The 22,329-nt window shown below is 45.2% G+C and overlaps 1 protein-coding gene across 2 annotated transcripts in view; it reads right to left on the bottom strand.

Annotated features, from left to right (window-relative positions):
• Positions 1 to 22,329, bottom strand: part of DOK5 (docking protein 5) — a 97,722-nt gene that overhangs the window by 41,306 nt on the left and 34,087 nt on the right. For both annotated transcript variants that reach the window (XM_053249214.1, XM_053249213.1), the window contains exon 2: positions 8,197 to 8,304. In XM_053249214.1, the coding sequence (XP_053105189.1) occupies positions 8,197 to 8,304 (108 nt within the window). The remainder of the gene's footprint in view (positions 1 to 8,196; positions 8,305 to 22,329) is intronic.

Genomic DNA, 22,329 nt, shown 5'->3' on the forward strand with positions numbered 1-22,329 from the left:
GCTAATAACTTTAACAAGGTAAAGTGTGCCATCGAGTCAGTGTCGAACTTTAAGTACAAGGAAATGCAAGGAGAATACAAAAAACACAAGAAAAAAATAGAAATGTTTGTATAGCCCTTATTCAGCATGATCTTCTGCAATTAAGAGTTTCAGTTTCCCCTCATGGCACAGCAACCCATTTCAAGGTCCCCCTGCCTAGACCTTGGTCTCCTCCTCCTCCTCCTCTTCCCCTTGGATTGGCCTTACCAACACCCTTCCTCCATCTAGGCCTCCATCCATCCCCAGGCAGAGCTGAGAGGAAGGGCAGCACAGCAGTATGCCAGCCACCAGTGGTCCCTCTAAATTTTCTTCATCTCTGTGAGGAATGAGTTTTGTTCTGGGCGGCTGTATCAAGGCAGTGTGTGTCCACATGCGCATTCAGAATGGGGCCTTCCTGATTCAACCTGAATGGGATCTTAAATTAAATGAGCAGACATAAAAAAAAAACTTGTGAGAGCGCACACGTGTGCATACCTTAGAGGGAAAATTTCACATAACACATAACCCACCTGTGGTATTCTCTGCCACAAGATGTGGTGACAGCCAACAACCTGGATGGCTTTAAGAGAGGTTTGAATAACTTCATGCAGGAGAGGTCTATCAATGGCTACTAGTCGGAGGGCTATAGGCCACCTCCAGCCTCAAAGGCAGGATACCTCTGAGTTCCAGTTGCAGGGGAATAACAGCAGGAGAGAGGGCATGCCCTCAACTCCTGCCTGTGGCTTCCAGTGGCATCTGGTGGGCCACTGTGTGAACCAAGATGCTGGACTGGATGCGCCTTGGGCCTGATCCAGCAGGGCTGTTCTTATGTCCTTATGTTCTTAAAATTGCCAGCCAGCCATTTGATCTTCACTTTACAGTCCAGCACAGATAGCAGGTATGTAGTCCTGGCACTGAGAGGGGAAAGACAGAGTATGGTGGTAGCGGTTACTGTGTTCACCAGCCATAAACTCATGTCAATGAGTGGAAGCTTATTATTTTGTGGTTGGTTTGTTTTTAAAATCTTTGCTTATTTGATAGTATTGTCAAACGTCGCCTAACTAATATTAGAAGCCATCAGTCACCACAAATCCTCTTTGTGACAAAAAGTGAAATCTGAGTGATTTGTTTACACAGACTGTAACACAATCTGCGTACACAATGGCATAAACCACTACAATGCCTTTGGGCTGATTGTTGGGAAATAAATGTTTGGAGCCACTTTGCAGTGCAGCAGTAAGGAGTGATAAATGGAGTTCCCATGAAAAAAGCAAACCCCAACATAAAACAAAATTAAAAATGAGAATTATTAATTTGGGGGTGGAAGTTCAGTAAAATGGGTGGGTGGGTGGGTGGGAGACAGGGCTCCTCAAGTGCTTAGGGGGAGATCTGTACCCTTGGGACAGCCATCTCTCAGGAATGCTGTAACAATTTACAAAGCTGCCTTATATATGTCAGATCACGGGTCCATCTAGCTCAGTATTGTGTATATATTAAAAACTGGCTGCAGCTCTCCAATTATAGAGACAATCATACTTTTATATTTTATTCTTTATATTACTTCTTTTATATTTTGATTCTTTTATTATAGAGAAAATCATACTTCATATTTATAGAGAAAATCATACTTTCTAGTGGATTAAAGCACTGTATAGGCTTGGAGTTGATTAAAGTACTGTATATTATTATTTTTATTATTTTACATTTATATCCCGCTCTTCCTCCAAGGAGCCCAGGGCGGTGTACTACATACTTAAATTTCTCCTCACAACAACCCTGTGAAGTAGGTTAGGCTGAGAGAGAAGTGACTGGCCCAGAGTCACCCAGCAAGTCTGATGGCTGAATGGGGATTTGAACTCGGGTCTCCCCGGTCCTAGTCCAGCACTCTAACCACTGCACCACACTCTTAGTCTATAGGGTTGGACTAAGCACTTTACTCCCATGCAAATGTAATAGGGAGTTTAAAGGCAGCAAAAAAGAAGGGGGGGTAAACCCAGTTACACATACAGTTTATCATGACCACATATCAATAAAGCCAAAGTGTCACCGTTGTATGTAAGCATAATACATCACCAAAGCAAGCGGACATAAATCAAATGAATTAGTGCAATAAATCACCAAAGTAACAAGGAAGAACCAGTCAGAGAATATCAGTTCCAGGCTCTGTGGAATTAAACTCATCCTAAATCATTACCTGTGATGCTTCTTAGCATGTGTTTTAATTCCGAGAAGGCCAATAAATGTTTCATAAGTTTTATAACTCCTGAAGCTAACTCACAAAAGAAAGATAATGCTATTGTTCATGATGGCATAACCTATATTTCTAGGAGTCAACACCCCGACTCGCATTCATAATCTGGTTGCAATGCAGAATCTTTGTTCGAAACTGCATAGATACCAACTGCTATTATGTGAAAATTCCTGTGGCCCATTATGAGTCCATAATCAAGGACCTTCCCCCTCACAAACATCTTGGTGATATGTTGACAACATACTCAGCAGCCGGGTTTTCTGAAGGGCCATTTTGAGAAGCAAATGAATGGTGGTGGGCCAGAGATGAGACCCCAAACCTGGCATTACTCAATGAGGCTGTCCTTACGATCAGCCAAAACCAGGCTAAGGAAGCCAAGCCCCATCTTGGCTGATCGTAACTACTGCTGGGATCGCACCTGATCCCAGTCGCGCTCCGGCAGCAAACCCACCAAAGAATCCAGCCTCTTAAACAAGATTAAGAAAGTGAGCACTCCCTTTAGTCCAATTTTTTAAAATCAACTCCCGGCTGCTTGCAGTTGGGGCTAAGAGACTGCAGAGAATCTGCCTGTTGCTGGGGGTGAGGGGTACCCAGAATGCACTGTGCATTCACGCAGTGCATCATGGGTTTTCCTGGGTCTGGAACAATCCCGCCACACTGCATGGGACAGCAGAGGATCGTCTAGGAGTGCAATCCGTGCACCCAGCTCCTTCCATGGATTGTTTGTGGGGAAGGTAAGGTTAGTGAGCCTTCCGCTCCACCCACCCACCAAGCCCTTCTCACAGATCGTGAGAAAGGGCTCGTTACATTCTCCATACTTCTTATCACAGAGGACCAGATTTGGCTCTGGAGCATCTAATTGTTGACTCCCATGTAAAACAAAATACACCAGAACACAACATGGGCATCTCATCAAAACTAACAGCTTGGGGCCTATCTGAAGGACCACTTTCTATCACAACACCTTCCCAGAACATGGACTAGCTGGTTAGTTGTTTTTTATGGTTTTGTTTAAACATTATTCTGAGCTGTTGTCCGGGTTTTTTTTTATTGTACAGGTAGTGGTGTGTGTGTGTGTGTGTGTGTGTGTGTGTGTGTGTGTGTGGCGTATATAGGGAAAATAGCGCCTAGGGCAAACACTGAAATTGCGCCCCCTGTCCAAGTATCTGACACCCATCTTTGGGATAACTTTACCATAATATCAGCTGAAAAATACAAGTCAAGCTCGTTAATCTTTTAATATTTCAAAAACTATTTTAGCAGTGGACTTAGCCAGACCAAAAAATGCTGGAAAACTACAAATTTCAGTATGCTGGGGCTCATGAAATACCCAAATATTATGTGGAGGTGTACTTGGAAAACTAAACAGAAGTCCCTGTCTAATTCTCTACTATGTATTGTAGCATCACCATTACATAAGTTTTAAAAATAAATGGAGAATTTGACTTTTCCCAGATACTCTGTAAATAATTAAAGGATATGCAGAGTAAACTGTGTCACTGCTTGGAATATATTCTAGTCTTTCAGAAAGACAGTTAAAATGAGAGAAAGAGAGCAAGAAACTCCCAGTGGGCCTTAATATTAAGGATTTCACACTGATTCAAAGACAAATTCACCATTAATAGCCATATTAGCAAGACATCACATTTAACTCACTTATCACAAGAAGCAAAGTAAGAGCAAATGAATACAATCCTAGCTCATAAGCATCAGCTCAGTATTCACAAGCCCTGATTCTCTGTACATAGTGCCAATCTGAATATGTGTACAGTGACTTATATTATATATTATTATTTTTTTACCTGTAGCCCCTTTGGGGGGCTTCCTAAAGGCTGGGGTTTTTTTTTTGGCAAAGGTTCCTCCTCCCCCCACTGGCCTCTAGGGCCTTGCAGGGACCATTTGAGCATGTGCAGTGGCCATTTTTAAAAATCTTTTTTTAAAAAACGGCCACTGAAAACAAAATGGCCACCGCGCATGCTCAAATGGCCTCTGCAAGGCCTGACATGACCTAGGGCCTCACAGAGGCCATTTGAGCGTGCACGGTGGCCATTTTGCTTTTGGCAGCCATTTTTTTAAAAAAAATTACAAAATGGCACCCCCTTCAAGTGGCGCCCAGGGCAAGTGCCCTGCCTGCCCTACCCCTAGATACGCCGTGTGTGTGTGTGTGTGTGTGTGTGTGTGTTGGTGTGTGTTTGGGGAGGTTAAAAAAAACACAACTCTTCACCCATCACCGAAAGACACAATGGTTTTCTGATCTTGAAACATTTAAATTTTAATCCCAAGACAGATGCTGCTTAGCAAAAGGGACCATTAATGCTTGCCACCACAAGACCAGCGATCCTTCCCAAGCAGGCTTCTCAGGTATAAAATTACAGAGATCAGCTTTTTCTGAGTACAGCAGAATCTTGTTCCTGGATTATGCATGGGTAGAAAAAATAAGACCATTTTTGAGAGAAGAAGATACTCCGGTTTACATAGAATCTGCCTTCTGCTGAGTCAGAGCATTGGTCTATCTAGCTCAGTATTGTCTGTACAGACTGGCAGTGGCTTCTCCAAGGTTACAGGCAGGAGTTTCCCTCAGCCCTATCTGGAGTTGCCAGGGAGGAAACTTGGAACTAACAAAGCACAGTTGCAATGGGAGAAGCACCAGTGTAGCACCACTGATTCTGGAGCATTTCAGACTAACATTGTACTGTGGCACTGTGTGGGCGGGGTGGGGGAAGCAGGATTTCAGAGCACTCCCCTTCCCTCAGAAGCCCTGTTTGTCACCTGAAATCATGTCCCTGAGGGCTGTACGACCCTCAGGGACATATTTTCAGGTGGCATAGAGCACTTCCTGAGGAAGGGGAGGTAACTGAAATTTGCTCCACTGCTGAGCCAGCAGTAGAGTGGACTTAGCTGAACTTTTCAGCAGCACCATGAGTATACAAGAAAAGCCCTGCTTGATCATGCCCAAGGCCCATCTAGTCCAGCATTCCTTTTTACACAGTGGCCAACCAGATGCCTCTGGGAAGCCCATAGGCAAGAGATGAGAGCATGCTGTCTCTCCTGCTGTTGCTCCCCCTGCAACTAATATTTAGAAGCATTTTGCCTCTGAGGCTGGAGGTGGCCTATAGCCCTCAGACTAGTAGCCACTGATAGCCCTGTCCTGCATGAATTTGTTTAAGCCTCTCTTAAAGTCATCCAGACTAGTGGCTGTCACCACATCCTGTGGCTGAGAATTCCAAAGGTTAATGATATGTTGTTTGAAGAAGTGCTTCCTTTTGTCAGTCCTAGATTTCCTGGCAATCAGTTTCATGGGATGTCACTTGGTTCTAGTGTTATGAGAAAGGGAAAAAAATTTCTCTCTCTCCTCACCATGCATACTGTTATAAACCTCTACCATGTCTCCCCTTAGACATCTTTTTTCTAACCTAAAAAGTCCCAGGTGTGAGCCTTGCTCTGTAAGGAAAATGATCTTACAAGTCTTGCCTTGTTAGGAAGGTACTCTAGGCTCCGCTCATCTAGGTTGCCCTCTTCTGCACCAGTGCATCATTAGTCAGGATGTCAGCCTCTGGTCTTATATTCGGGCCCTAATTCCCCGATCATTCAAAGAGCAATGGACTTACTGCTTATACTTTGCATTTGGTGGGTGGAGAGAGGAAGAGACACAAGATTTACATCAATAATTTGTCAGCTCAGTATCATTAAAGATGACACACCTTCTATGCTGAACTGAAATTAAACTGTTCTAAATATATATCCTGCACAATCCCTATAGGACATCAAATGAGGCAGAGGAAGGGATTTTTCGTCTCTCTTCATGACTTTTGAAAATGGCCTCATATAAATTTCCATGAACTTCTATTTCAAGACATGACGAATGCGCCAATAGCCTCCAGGGTTTTATGACCAATTCCTGTATAAATTATGCATCAGAGAGTTGTAGATCGAAGCAAATAGATTAAGGGGATTCAAATTCAGTATTCCCACGAGGTTTATTCCTTAAACACCACTCAAGCCAAATAAGAACAGATCAGCAACCAAAAGCTTATCTTTTCACTCCCAGGCGCTAGAATGTTTGCACACCTAAATCCCAATTTTCTAATATATTAAGCTGTTACCAGCAAAGATTAAAAATTAAAGAGTCTATTATTGTCATCACCATGCCAGAGGGAATTACACATGTACCTTCTCAGGCACAGCGAAATCAGTACATGATCCCCAAGTGACTAGAACAACTCAGAAGGCTTATTGGCTTTGGCAGCAACTAGCAAGGATGTTTATGTAAACATGAAAGAAATTATACCAACTCCATTAGCTCAGGTGTTTTCAAAATGGGACATATAATTCTTATATTTACTTATTTATATGCCTATTAAACCTCTAGAACTTAAGGTGCCTTAGAAAACCCATTAAACACTCTGGGTATGGTCCATCATCTTCCACATGCACAACTGTGTATGTATGTATGTATGTATGTATGTATGTACTTATTTATTTACATGTTTGTTTGCTTGCTTGCTTGTTTATCATATTTTTATACCACCTGATAAGTACAGCTCTAGGAAGTGTACACAATGTAAGACGGGATTTCCTGAAAGACTCTGAGGAGATTCTCACGATCGGGCAAAAGTGGGCTAAGGGAGCCTAGCCTGCTTTTGCCCAATCGTCTGCTGCCACGGAAACCGCGTGGCTCCCGGCAACAAACCCTCCTAATCCCCTCTCCCCTTAGATGAGGTTAGCGGAACAAGTGCTCTGCTAACCCCATCTATTTGATCGTGTAGTGGTAACACATGAGGAGACCCCCGCCGGGAGGCTGAAACAAGCCTCCCAGCCCTGGGGGTCTCTCCACGATGCCCCGCGTGCTCATGCGGGGCATCCTGGAACTTCTGGGGGCCACACGCCCCCCCAATCCCCACAGCCCCCACCGGTTCCATGACAGAGCCAGCAGTCATGTGGGTGGCCGATCCAGCCACCCAGGGCTGTCTGAGGATCGTCTGAGGGGAGAGCGGGCTAAGCCTTTTAAAGGCGGGTCTCACAAACCCTTTTAAGGTGGGTCTCACTGATCGTGAGATTCACCTCTCTGTGTAATGATTCCCAGGGGTGACTCCATGGGGTAGAAGGGAGTGACACGCGCTCCCCCTTTCACTCCCCCATCCACCAGACTGGAACTTTACAGCAAAGTGTTCGGCGATGCAGTCAGAGTCTATTATGGTCCTATAGCTTGAATTACTTATTTTCTAAGGCCTCCATGGTTTAAAGAAGCCCCCATGCACTCACTCCTCTACCCCTAAACAAGCAGCAGAAGCCAGTGCCGCCAGGTAGGTATGAGATTTCCCCAGCCTCCTGGAAGTGAAGCCAACCCCTCTTCCTTCCTGGCCAAGAACTAGCATGGGTGAGATCATGTGTGCAAAAATTCAGATTCAGCTGGCCTGGTACTGACATCTCTCCCCACTCTATTCTTTCTTGCCACGTGGTCTGGGACAGGAAGAGAAAACTAGCCTGGAAAGAGGACAGGAAGGCTGCAAACTCAGCTGTCTGAGTTTGCAGACAGAAGGCTGCGATCCACGCACCCTGAAAGCTTCTGCTGCCTTCCCCACCACCCGCCCTCAAGCCCTCTCACACGATCGTGAGAAAGGGCTCAATATGTTTCCTTTCCTTAAAAAACAACAACACACCATATGCCTTATCTATGAATTCATCTGAAAAGGCTCCAAGTTATTGTTTAAACATATCATCCCCTAACCCAGTTAACATTGATTGTGGTGTCTGCATCCTATGGAAACTAATGCAAGCCATTCCACTGCTTTAATGACATCATGAATTGCATTGGCTGGAATGATGTCAAAGACTAGATTTATTGTGAATGTTATTTATGTGGATTGAGAATCATAACAGAGTAAGGAAATGTGAGAGAAGGCTACGTGCAATCAAGTTCTTTTTACCTTGTGATAGCATCTGAAATAAGCCGCACGCTCATCTGAAAATTTCTCCAATCTTTTGGGCCCTTTGCTTGATGCTTTCTTGAAGACCAGCCAGCATCTTTGATAAATCTGAAAACACAAAAGCATTATTGTTATTATTTATTACTGTTAATATCATTATTGTTATTATTATTAATAGTAGTAGTAGTAGAAGCAGCAGCAGCAGTAGTAGTAAATTTTCTGTTTATTGTAAAATATTTCCTGTTTTGTGTTATATCTACAATGATTTGCAGATCAGAGGCTACAGATTTCCTTGGCTAAGAGGTTTTATGGCTTTATGATTTACTACTACAACAACTATTAAGAATATTTATATACTGCTCTTCAAAGTAAGTTCTCAAAGCGGTTCACGTAGAAAAATAAAAAATGCATAAATAAGATGGTCCCCTATTCCCTAAGGGCTCACAGTCTGAAAGGAAACATAAGGAAGGTACCAGCAATAGCCACTAGAACGATGCTGTGCTGGGTTTGGAGAGGGCCAGTTGCTCTCCCCCTGCTAAATATAAGAGAATCACCACTTTAAAAGGTGTCACTTTACTCAATTAGCAGGGGTCAATTTACAGTTCAGCAATCATCTCTCCCTCTGGCATTCATTAACTCAGGCACACAGAAGCCTGGTTAAGACGCAACGCTAAACCATGGTAAACCAAGTTCAGTGTTCTGTGCGTGGGTTGTGATGTACATGAGTTTGGGCTGTCATGCAACCCCCTCTCTTTCTTTTCTGTGTGAGTGGAGTTAGTCATAGTCTGTGTGAGTGGAGTTAGTCATAGTCTTTATTGTTACGGTCACCGACCAGCACAAGTGAGTGAAGTTTGAAAGCTTCCATTCACAGCTTAGAACAGGGGTGGGCCAAGACATTTTGCTGCTTGAAGCAATGGTGCCCCCCCTGCCCAATCTCTGGTTGGGTGCTCAGCATTCTTGAGCCATGCTGCCAAAGCAGTAGTGATGGCATGCAGGCATTCTTGGACTATGCCACCAAGCCAGCTGGTGGTGGCAGTGGTTCAAGTTGATGGGTGAAAGAGGTATTCCCCAGTGGGGCAAGGAGAGGAAAATGAGCAGGGTGAGGAAGGGCAGTGGCAGTGGACAACAGGGTGGCACCCATGGTGGTTGGGGTCCTGCATTTGCCACCTGCATTTCTCCTTGCACTTGCCCCGGAGGTAACTACCTCACCTTGCCTTATTGAAGGGCAGCTTCTGGTTTGCAACATGGCTTCCTGTATTCAGATTAACTGAAAAGCTATCGTTTATCCAAAAAGTAAAGTAAAATATTTCCTTCCCTACACAGGAAGAATGGGGAACCCTTGAGCTATGCCACGGCTTACACACATAACACCAAAGTATGGTTTAGAACTACCTCTGAACCAAGTTAAATAGGCATATCCCACATACAGCCTAAAAAAAAAAAAAAAAGTTTACTGGAGGAACAGGCCGTTAGCCTTTCACAGGCTCTATGGCTTCCTCACAAATCTGTTCTCAGAAAAACTGACCGGACCGCCATACTGAACAGTAGAGCCACGTAGGAGTTTGAACAGATTTCTCATGCATAGAGCCATGTGTGGGCAACATACCCAGAAACTCTGATATATCCTTTTCTCTAGAAGCTGGATCTCTCTTGGTATCTAGACCTTGGGTAGATTATTTTGTTTGCTTGCTTTTTGCTCTCTCTCCTCATGGCTGTGTTTATTTCCTGATTCTAGATGGATTTTCATTGATACAGAACTCAGTTTGTTCTAGAAGCTAATCACTAATATTGGCACTGCTCATTTGTGATATTTTTAATGTCGTATCGGACTATATCAAATGCCATCTTATGATCAGATGATCATCAGATGGAGTTTGAAACAGCCAATACGATCTACAATATTGCATGGATGGGGCAGTGCCAATATTAGCGATTTCTGCATTGAAAACAATACAATGCAAACTGCTGCTGGTAGGTGTTGTATCAAATTGGGTCTGGTTATTTGCCAACATGCTCGGAACCATTTCAAGGCATTCCACAACAGATTTTGTTTTGCTGAAGCTAGATCAGACACAGAATTCTCCATATTTCCCAAGGGGGCACATATTAAGTAAACTATGCTGGCACAAGACAAAATAATGATTTAAAATATGTGTATGCCTATTAACCTCTGCAGAGCTGAAAGGGAAGAAAAAATGGTAGATATGATTGTGCAAAATAATGTAGTATCCCAGGAGGCCAGTATTGCCTAAGGAGTAGGTTTTATTGGCATTTAGAGAAGCTAATGATTGTATAATTAAAGCTGGCAGCACATCTTTCTCTCTCGTTATGTACCCTTGAGAAAGGAAATGAGGAACCTCATTTGCAGGACAGTGAACAGGATATTTTGTACTTGGGAAGAGACTGAAAAAAATTACCAGGCAGGAAGACACAATGGTGTGAGGCACTAGAATGAAGGGCCGTTGACATCGGATTCAGAGAGCTGGGATTGCTTTTGATAACTTCCCCCACTGTAGTTTCACAATATTCATCCAAGTATCACTTTGCAATACTTCCATTTCAAAGGACTAGATCCAGAACAGAAGCCAGGCAGAATTTATGATCGTTGTTGTATTCAGAAGATACAGAGAATTAACAGTGAAGTACAGCCCAGCATCCAGACTCCATTCCCTCTCTACCCTTGGCTTAGGAAAAACTCAGCTGCAGGCCTCCAGTAAAGCTGCTGCATATAATCCTATTTAATACACCTGTGGACCACTAGCTGGATAAGTAATCAAGGTTCAGCGGACAACAGAGAGTTCTCATGATCATTGCTATGGGCTAAGCAGGAATCCCCACACTTACTCCAGATCAACATACCTAGTTCAAATCCTAGATTAACAATCTGCAGTGAATGTGTGGTTGATGCACTGCCAGCCCCACACTGCCAATATTTCCTGGGTTCTCCCAACCAGAAACTGGGAGCACGTGTGCCACAGGAATCTAGGATTCCCTGAATAGGCCACATAGCCATGATTGTGAGAACCAGCCCATAGTGTTCCTTTAGTGCATGAGACATCAAAGTTGATGATTTTCCAAATTCTGGTAACAAGCTAGGCTTTGATTAGCCAATGCTGGATTTTTCCTGTTCATCCTCTCTTACCATTACCACAGGCCAGTTTGGATGATACCTCTGAACTGGTTTGCCAGGTGACTTGGGGATCTGATCTTCAAGAAACACAACCCCCAAATCCTTTAGGCCAGGGTTTCCCAAACTGTGATACTCCAGATGTTGCTAAATACAACTCCCATCATCCCCAGCAACAATTTCTTGTCACTGGGGGTGATGGGAGTGTAGTTAGTTCAGCAACATCTGGAGTACCACAGGTTGGGAAACCCTAGTTTAGGCATATGGAATTACGTATATGGTAATTGTTTTAATGGTCAAAGTTGCCTTAGACAGAAGTGGGCATTCATTCCATCCTTTTTGAACACAAAGCCATCCATTTGGATGCGACTCCATCCCCACTAGCTTGGATTCATGTATGGGGTGACAGGTTAGGTACCAAACACATACATCGTTGCAATCAAAGTATGGTCAAGTGTGGATGTAAAATACAATGCCACAGGATTAGGAAACCAAATTCTATTTCTCCAAAGTGCAAAAGGGTGTGAGCAGCCACTGCAGTCTGGTGGCATCATGTTCAGCAGCCAGGCAGATAAAAGAACAGCAAACAGCACAGGGAATCCAACCAGCGGACAAACAGTTTGTGTCTTACTAAAATAACCCTGGGATTATTTGCAAAGGTTAAGTGTGATTCTTTGAATCTGTAATGCTAGCAGCCAGAAGGTAAACATGCCTATTTGTTGAGTGTAATAATGGTACTGCTGAGCAGGGATGTGCTTTTAGTCAAAAATGACATTAATTTTCCCTTTCTGCAAATCTGCAGATCATGACTCCAGGGCCTGTTATTTAGAATCTGAAACCTTTGGTGGTATACTTTTGTTTATACTAACTGTGCCTTTGGGTAATTTGGGTGGCATTTATTGAAAGGATAGAAGACATGGCTGTATCCTTCTTTGAAAGCTTTTGATTCAATCCTTTAGAAAATACTTGCACACAACCCCCACTAAAATAAGTGGGAGTTTATTTAGCAAATTAATTGAATGATTCTCATTCGTTTAAATAGAGCTGGGCAGTGAAGAGCCCTTTGGTTTGTATCCTTGGTTTGGCTTCTCATATTTACTATTTGCCATTCTATATCTCAGCAGAGTCAAGATAATTTTACAGAGCAAGGGAAAAGAAGTTTAACAAAGGCATCCGTCAATGTATTTCTTAATAATATCATGCGGCTACTTTTCAATCAGACTTTTACAATTAGAAAAGCAATGCCTTTGATGCTTTAGAATGATTTTTAAAATATCAAAAATCAACAATTTTGCATGTTTGGTTATTTATACTAATACTGACGTACATACCACTCAGCATCCCACTCAAGGAAGAGCAGAAGTACATGCTGGCTCTCAGCCCATTCACACATTATGTTCCAGTGCTCACATAACAAGTGTATAGTGTACACAGGTACAGATCTGTACACAGGTACAGCCATTCACATTATGCTGAACGCAGGTACAGAAGTATACTTCCCATCTGTACCAAGCATTTGAGGTTCACTTTTAAAATAAACACAGGTTCATTACACATTCACAGAGACATGTGTAAGAAGAGTGTATAGATATCTGTACGCTTGTACAGCATAATGTCTGAATTGGGCTTCTGTGCTCATGCAAACTGCAGCCAGGCTGCTAGCTAGTGCAGAGAAGTTCAGTGGCTGTTTCTGGAGATTTTTTCCACCACCATCCTGCCCAAATATGTCCACAATATCAAGCCACTGAAGTCTTCAGGATTCAACTGGAGATTGGTGTCAATTCTTGTAGACCCCAGGCCAGTCCTAGAAGACTGGCAACCCTATTGGAATCCTGGAGCTAGCCCCAGCCAGGGACATATTTCTTGGCCTGCCAAGTGCTTAGCATTAGCAACCCCATTTTTGTGATCCCAGGCAGGCAGCAAAAACAGAAGCTTTATGGAACTCCATGAGACATCGATTCTTTGCTGGTGACCTTTGTTCAGCTTAGTGGGTGACAAACAGTACAGTCCTGTTTTGCAAGGAGATGAACTGTAGTGTGAAACACCTTTTCTTTGGGACCAGTGTTCCCTCTAACAGGGATTCCCAGATGTTGTTGACTACAACTCCCATAATCTCCAAAGGCCATTGCAGCTGGGGATGCTGGGAGTTGTAGTGAACAATATCTCAGAATCCCTGTTAATGGGAACAGTGCTTGGGACCAACATTTCGCTCAGCAAAATGCCAGCATTTTTGTAATTTACATTCATTACAATGCATCCTTTGAGACAATGCTGGTGCCGTAACGATTGTGTGTGCCTCGTTTTTAAAATTCATGTCAACTCAAATTGCTGCCTATTCAACAATTCCACAGCTCCTGGCCTCAGACTTAATCAGAAAAAAGGGAACTCAATACACTGAGCAAGTGAAATAGGTTCACAAATGTCTAATGGCAGCATCCTTCAGGAACATTTAGCTCTCTGAATAAAAAGTCTGAAAAAAGTGTGCATTAATTCATTGTTTCCCTGGCTGTTGTCATACCTATTCACAACAATTATTCAGATCAGCATTCCAGTATATAAAATAGGCTGTGTGTTCATTCCTGCTCAATGGGGAAATGAAACTGTTTAAACATACCTGCATAGAAGCTACTATACTGCATAGAAGCTACATAGAAAACCTGGGTAGCTTTTCTTCCTACCTTGCTTCGACACAGTCACTTCTACCCAGGTTTTTCACTTACCTTGCTTCCATACAACCAAAACTTGGAAGTGCACACAGCTCCCAAATGTGGGTAGAACACAGTTTTTGATTGTGTGCCTGACCTCTGTTCCTGGGCCAGTCTTGTCAGATTCTCAGTTTGGAATTTTTGTTCCAGAGCCTCATCATTCTCAGCTTTCATTGGAAGCTCTTGTACTGGAGTAGTTAGGGGAAAGTCTCCAAACTTAGGCTCAGTAAAGACATCATGCCAAAGTGTCTTTATTCTCACAGCTGCAGCGTAAGACACATCAACTCAGAAACATGCCCTGATGCAGCATCACTAGGAAATGTCATTTTTGCATGTTTAGTAATCTGGAGTCTCACTGCACAGGCAGGCCACAGGGAAGTCGATTTCCCCCAATCTCCTATCCCCTGAAAGTGCTCTGTGCCACCCCCCAAAAAATGTCCCTGAGGGTCACACAGCCCCTAGGGACATATTTCCAGGTGGCACAGAGTGTTTCTGGGGGGAAATTGACAGAAATCCTCCTCCATGCAACCTACTGTGCTGTGGGATTCTGGATTAGTAAATTCTGTACAGACAACTTGCACAGAAAGCCAGCGTAGTATAACGGTTAGAATGCTAGACTAGGACCAGGGAGATCTGAGTTCAAATCCCCATTCTGCCATGAGACTTGCTGGGTGACTCTGGGCCCGTAACTCCTCTCTCAGCCTAACCTACTTCACAGGGTTGTTGTGAGGAGAAATTTAACTATGTACACCGCTTTGGGCTCCTTGGAGGAAGAGCAGGAAATAAATAAATAAGAATGTAGATGGGGAGAAATGTGGGGTAGAAATAAAAAATGTTAAGTAAATGATGTTGCTCAACCCAAAAGCCCCAATCCAGCTGCAGTTAAGTCACTGTGCCTGTTCTCTCAAAACCATGTTGGGGTGGTCTGAAGGGGAGGCATGCTCCTGCCTTTTGCCTCCCAGATGACCCAAAACCCTGGCTGAGTTAACTTACCCAAGCCCCAGGGAGTTATTCACACATGGCTTCATGTTGTGGGGTAAATGTTGAGCGAAGCCACTTCGAATCACACTCATGGTATTGAGGGAAGCAGCCCCTCCCCTCTGCTCTCAGGTTTTGTTTTCATGCAAGTTCACATGGCATGCCTCCATGTTTTCCGTCTAGCCAATGTGGGGGGAGAGATTTCGAAAGAGCTCTATCTGCATTTCTAAAAAGAGTATCCCTCTTATCATGCTAATGATTCTACAGCAGTAACTCTTCCTATTTGCTCTGGTGTTTTCAGAAAAAGTAGCTTAAAGCCAGCCTTTTAAAAACCTGGAAATACACTGAGAGCTGCAAGAATTTGCAAAATGAAGCCCAATTTGTGTTTGGAGTGGGTCCAAGGATCTCGAAGGGACTTTGAGGTCCGTTTGGCTGGTGTGTGAATGCACACATTGAGGCTATTCTGACAATCAGCTGAAATGGGGCTAGGGGTTAGACCGATTTCGGCTGATCGTGGGAGCCACCGGACTCGCAGGACAGTTAACCCACCTAAGTACCCCTCCCCTTAAACCAGGTTTGCGGAGCAAACTCGGTTTTCAAAATCGTGATTAGCTGCGGCTACTCATGAGTAGACCCCCGGAGGGGAGGTGAAAAGCCGCCTCCCAGCTCTGGGGGTCTCTCCTGTATGCAGGGCACATTGGAGCTTCCGGGAACCGCGTGGCCCCCGAACTCACCAGCCCCCGCCAATCTGGCCGCCCAGGGCTCCCGCCCTGCTTTTCTGTGGGGAGAGCAGGCTTAGCGCACTCTCCCCACAAACCTGGCCAAAGCAGGTCTCACAGATCGTGAGACCCGCCTCACTCTCTTCTGAAGGAGATTCAGGGTAACAGCCCTCTCTGTAAAGCCTCCAAGCAATCAGGCTGCTGCACACTCCAGGAGAAAACAATACTCAAGCTGGGTCCTCTACTATCCCACAATGCACCATGCGAGCAGCAGAGAGGCACCCCTCAATACTGCAGCAGCTAAGCTCTAGCTGGCCCTCCAAGCCCAGAACTCTATGATAACCATGGCTGCTGGCAGCCGGAGCTGCATTTATTGAAGATCACAGACACAGATGACTGCAAAAGAAGGTAGGACAGGTTTTGTTATCTTCCTACCTCACTTCTAACGTGGATAGCAAATCTAGACTACCCAGGTTCAGCATGACTGGGTTGGGAGGGCTCCTCATTTCCCAGGCAACCAGGGATTCCTCTCCTACCCACAGACCCTCTCCTACCCAGGGATCTCTGTGTAGTATATGTGTCCTGTCTCTTTAAGAGTAGGTTGTGTTTGGTTGGGTGTGGCTTTCCTTTCTGTTTTCTAAGTGCATGCTGCCCAGAGTTTGTTGCAGTCTTGTCTGAATCAAGAAGACTCCTAAACCTACTCTGTCTCCTGCTCCTTCAGGCCTAAAGTCAGGCCAAGAAAGTGACTGGTTGTGAATATGCCTAACAACCTTACCTAGGGGAAGATACTACACTCTGGTTGTGTGAAGATCCTCACTAACCCTCACGGAAATAGAGCTTAAATCAGTTGCAACTAATTTATTTCATTAGCTTCAGTGGGTCAGAAGTTGTAAATTTAAGGTCACTTCCTAGAGAGTAAGTCCCATTGAGCTCACTGGGATTTCCTGAGTCAACGTGTTGAGAATTGCACTCCATATCACCATTAAATCAGTCTTTTAGTGCAAAAGAAAGGTTATTTTAGGATGAAAATGTAGAGAAATATCAATATCTAGATGGATCAATAAAACACATTGTCGAATTTCATTTTCTTAGCATAAGGATTACAGGAAAATGAGTACCAAGACAAAGACAAAAAAGCTTTAAATGCCTCCCTAAGTGCTGATTCCTCAAAATGATTAATTTGCTGCTTACATTAAAATGGAGCTACAGCAACCATTTTGCACTTCTGTATCGATCCCAACACATGGCAACTATTACAGCAGGATGCTTTTCACAGCCAAGGAGTCAAACAGTAGCAATTTGTTCTAAATGAGGAGGATCAAATGTCTGGAACATCAGGAGGCGACGGAATTGGGCCTTTTCACCCCCTTCAAGCACTTAGAATTTCTTCAGCTCAACATCTGGTTAGACAAACTGTCAGCAATCAGGGAAGTTAACACAGCAATAAAAACTGGCATCTTGGAAGTTGGACCAAGAAAGCAAGCAAGAAAGGATGTGTTCCATCACTAGCAGCGGGATCTTATAGCAGGCCTTGCACTGGCTCTTCGCCATGCTCTGTGGCAGATTCAAGTTGCTAGTCTCTGCTTTTAAAACACTTCTGTGCCTCTAACTGCGGTGGGCAGCTTTGCAGAAGGAAGCAACAGGGTGATGATAACCACTTTAAATGGCTCCCTGTGGCAGCTGCCCCCGGTAGGATTGCCAGAGTGCAACCCGGAGAGTCCCCCTTGGCCTTTCAATCTGATGCTTAAATGACAAATAAAGCAGCTGTGCTTCTCCTTCCTGCTTTCCCCTGCCGAGTCGGTTTGCCCACATCCTCTCCCTACTTAGGCTAGCGAGTATGATCCCAAGTATGTTGCACAACAAGCATGGAAGGAGGGCAGACAAGTATTAGTAGTAGTAGTAGTAGTAGTAGTAGTAGTAGTAGTAGTAGTAAATAATAGTACTAATAATAAACCACTTTATTTGATAGCTGCCCCATAAGAAATTGTTCTCTGGACAGCTCACAAAACAACATTAAAACATCCCATAAAAACACACAACACATTAAAACATAACAGTTGTGCCGTCGAGTCGGTGTTGACTCCTGGTGACCACAGAGCCCTCTGGTTGTCTTTTGGTAGAATACAGTTTACCATTGCCATCTGCCACACAGTGGGGCTTTATGACGATCTGCAAAAATCAGGTTAGCCTCTGCTAGCCCGAATTTTGTGGATCGTCAGAACCACCGGGCTCGGCTGCAAGCCCAGTGTTTCTGGAGCGGTTAACCCGCTCCTGTAGCCCTCCCCGTAGCCCGGGTTTGCGGAGCGAGTGCTCCGCAAACCCAGGCTATCTGTCCATGAATAGCTGTGGCACGGCTCCACGCCGCAGCTACTCGCGAGTAGACCCCCAGAGGGGAGGTGAAAAGCCACCTCCCCGCTCCGGGGGTATCCCCAGTATGCCCTGCACGCTCGCGCAGAGCATACCAGGGCTTCCGGGGGCCGTGCAGCCCCCGCTCCCCCCAGTCCCCGCCGGCTTCATCTCAGAACTGGCAATCATGTGGGCAGCCAATCCGGCCGCCCAGGGCTCCCTCTCTGCTCGTGAGACCCGGCTCACACCCTATCATGAGAGCTGGCTCAGAAAGCTCCTGACGGCTTAGCCCGCTCTCCCCACAGATGAGCAGCATCCATCACAGTGGAGGCTGCGGGGATTGGGGGACACCCAGCCCCCAAATATTCCAGGATGCCCCACGTGAGCACGCAGGGCATACTGGAGAGCCCCCCAAGGCTGGGAAGCTGGCTGCAGCCTCCTGGTCGGGGGTCTACTTGTGTGCAAAAGCAAAAAAATGAGGTCAACAGAGTGCTCGCTCCATTAACCTCATTTATGGGGAGGGGGAATTAGGCAGGCTAGCTGCCTTGGAACCCGCGAGCCCAGTGGTTCTGACAATCAGTAGAAAGCATGCTAGGTTTCTTTAGCCCGCTTTCTACTTATCATGGGAATTGCTTCGATACCTTTCAGCATCTTCCTATATCGCTGCTACCCAATATAGGTGTTTCCCATAGTCTGGGAAACATACCAGCAGGGATTCGAACCAGCGACCTTTTGCTCCTTAGGCAAGTTACTTCCCTGCTGCACCATTAGGTGGCTAAAACATAACAGACAAAAAGGGGGGTAAATAAAATACAAACTACAATACAATGGAAATTTAAAACTCTTTCAAAATCAAATGTAATTCAAAGTAGGATGAGGGACAGAATCAGTAGAAACAGCAGTCATGGTTGCTTTACTTTCCGGTTTATCTTTAAATTTAAGGGTAAGGGGGATTTTATTTTTACATTCATATCCTGTTCTTCCTCCAATGAGCCCAGAGTGGTGTACATGGTTATGTTTATTTTCACTTCAATCCTGTGAGGTAGGTTAGGTTGAGCGATAAGTGACTTGCCCGGAGTCACACTCTGAGGTGAGTCTCACGATCAGTGAGACTCACCAAAATGGGGTTTGTGGGGAGAGCGGGCCTAGCCTGCTCTCCCCGCAGACAATCCCCAGACAGCCCTGGGCAGACAGACCGGCCACCCACACAACTGCCGGCTCTGTTACAGAGCCGGCGGGGGCTGTGGGGATCGGGGGCTGTGTGGCCCCCAGAAGTTCCCAGATGCCCTGCGTGAGCACACAGGGCATCCTGGAGAGACCCCCAGGGCCAGGAGGCTTGTTTCAGCCACACGGCGGGGGTCTCCTCATGTGTTGCTGCGGCGTGGAACCACGCCGCAACAATGCACAATCAAATAGATGGGGTTAGTGGAGCGCTCACTCCACTCGAAGTATGTAAAAGTCCCAAGCCAATGCTCCTTATGCTGCCACGGACGGATTATGACATGCTGAGTGAGACCCTAAAGCTATATCAAACTTAATCCCATGTGTGGCAGCTCTCTTGAGATTTCATGAATGATGGGAGTGGGAGAGGAAGGCGAGCGGCCAGCAAGAGAAAGCATCACTCAGGCTGACTGCCGGGCAGCAAGAGAAAGCGGTGGCTAAGTCAGCCACTGGGCAGGGAGAGGAAGCGGAGGCCAGGTCAGCCATCGGAGAATGAACTGGAGCTGAAGGGAGGGGGGAGAGAGAACTGGGGCTGAAGGGAGGGAGGAGAGCTAACTGGGGCTGAAGGGAGGGGGGAGGGAGAACTGGGGCTGAAGGGAGGGAGGAGAGCTAACTGGGGCTGAAGGGAGGGGGGAGGGAGAACTGGGGATGAAGGGAGTGGGGAGAGAGAACTGGGGCTGAAGGGAGGGGGGAGGGAGAACTGGGGCTGAAGGGAGGGAGGAGAGAGAACTGGGGCTGAAGGGAGGGGGAGAGAGAACTGGGGCTGAAGGGAGGGGGGAGAGAGAACTGGGGCTGAAGGGAGCGGGGGGGAGAACTGGGGCTGAAGGGAGGGAGGAGAACATCTGAAGGGATGTGGGGGACAGGGAGAACTAGGGGCACAGATGCTCTGCACCAGGTTGGCTAGTATATATTATTCTAACAAAAAGAGCAATGGAAATGGAAATAATAAGCCTTTATTTTTACTTAGCAAAGCTCCAACAAAAAACTAATTATATAACAAAGACAGTTATCCTGCAATAAGCCTGTTTGCATGAGAAATCCCTTTAGATGAAAATGCATTGTGTAAAACTTGAAATTTTGTTATTTAAAAAAAATTTCAAAGACCCCCTCCTAATGTGAATGGATATAAAGGCCCTAAGCTGTAGCTTACTTAGCTTGTGCCTAAATTCAGCACTGCATGCTGCACTGACAGTGACAAGCCATTTGCTTAGTATGCAGGTTCAATCCTTAGTGTCTCCAGGTAGGCTTAGGAAAGAATCCTGCCTGCAACCCGGGAAAGCTGCTGCCAGTCAGCATAGACAATACCAAATTAGATGCACCAATGGTCTGACTTATAATAAGGCAGCTTCCTATGACCGTTTCTTTCCCCACCAGCTCCACACAGCAGATCATTCGCTTGACTTTAAGGGGCTTGGGCCAGTTTGGGGGAATTCCCTTCTTCCGCATGTCCCATCCCACTCTGTTCTTGAGGGTCTTCCAACCACCAAGAGAGACTCTTCAGATAACTTGGAGGGTTGCTATGAGAAGGAGCGGGGTGAGGGCATTGCCTTGTGCAAACTTCCTCACACTCATGGATCTTAGGATTCAACCTCCTGAATCTATAGTTATGTATTTAATTTATTACATTGGCTGCCTTCAGACATACGTGTAACTTCTTCTCCGTCCCCCAGCGGTATTGGATCAGGAATTGCAGTTTGGTTAAATTCAAAGGGGAGATCTGGTCTTAAGCTCACTTCATGACTTTGGCTGCCATGCCGTATGGGACAAAATGTTATTGATGCAGACTCTGCTCCTTCAAGGTGCATGGATGACCTTATGGAAAACAGCCTCTCCTTGTATTTATTCTGATGCTCCGGCTCAAAAACAAAATGCGCTGGGTTATACAGAAAATAAAGAATGTAAGAAATCTGACAGGTAAGACATTTTAGAAGTATTTTTTAAAAAAACTGAATGCCACTCAGGATAATATTCTACATACCTGGCTCAGCACCAGAAACTTGACTTTTATACACTTAAGATAAACCTGTAAAAATAGATGACCTAGAGACAGGACGGCAGCTCATTAACAGGGAATCGTTGCTACCCCTGTGTTCTGCTTCACTAAGATTTCTCTCTCCTTAAAAGGAAAAAAAAAAATTCCCACCCATGTAGAAAATTTTCTTTAGCAAGTGATGCAGCAGAGTTGGATATCCAGATCTTTCCAGCTGGGTTTTTTTACTAAACCAGATGATTATAAAGCTATTCTCATGAGCAGCCAAACCCAGGCTAGAACAACCCAGCCTGAGTTACGCTGCTTCTGTGCAGCACCAGGATCGAGGCCAATCCCACCACTAACACATCTCCTAACCTTACTTTTTACCCCAGTCTTTAGCCACGGTTAAGTGTGCGTGCACGCCCTGGTGCCAGGTTGTGTGTATGCTCGAGCATACACTGAGCCAGGTGGCAGGAGTGCCCAGCTGAAGGAGAACCACTCAATGCACCGAACTCCCTGTGCAGTGCATTAAGGGATGCCAGAGGACTTCCTCTTCTAGCTCCCTGCTCTGCCGCTCACCTCAGCACCAACCTTATGTCAGGTGAGCAGCAGAGCCTGGATGGGGAACTCTCTGTCTCACCAGGGATTGTGACTGTGTGCAGGATCTTTATGTCTGGAAACCTCAAGCCCATATGTAGGTTCTGATGGAACAAGCTGAAATCCGTGAGAAGTCATGGAGTATTTGGAGGTCCAGAAACTGCTGTTAAGTGGCACCATCAGGAAGCAGCCCAATGCTGCTCTCCTTAAGACTGCTGGACACTGCCCTGCACCATCTGATAGCTTGAGGGATGGGAAGCTCCAATAGGAATCTACAGGTGAAACTCGAAAAATTCTCATGAGCTGTACGCCATGATCATCACAATTATAACAAATTAAGGCTTGACTTATCTCGCTTTGCATGTAATGCGTCTATCTCATATATCAGTTTCACCTTTTAATTTGCATTACTGAAATTAATGAACTTTTGCACGATATTCTAATTTTTCAAGTTTTACCTGTATACAT

Source organism: Hemicordylus capensis, chromosome 4 (assembly GCF_027244095.1).
Source record: "Hemicordylus capensis ecotype Gifberg chromosome 4, rHemCap1.1.pri, whole genome shotgun sequence".
Classification (NCBI taxonomy): domain Eukaryota; kingdom Metazoa; phylum Chordata; class Lepidosauria; order Squamata; family Cordylidae; genus Hemicordylus; species Hemicordylus capensis.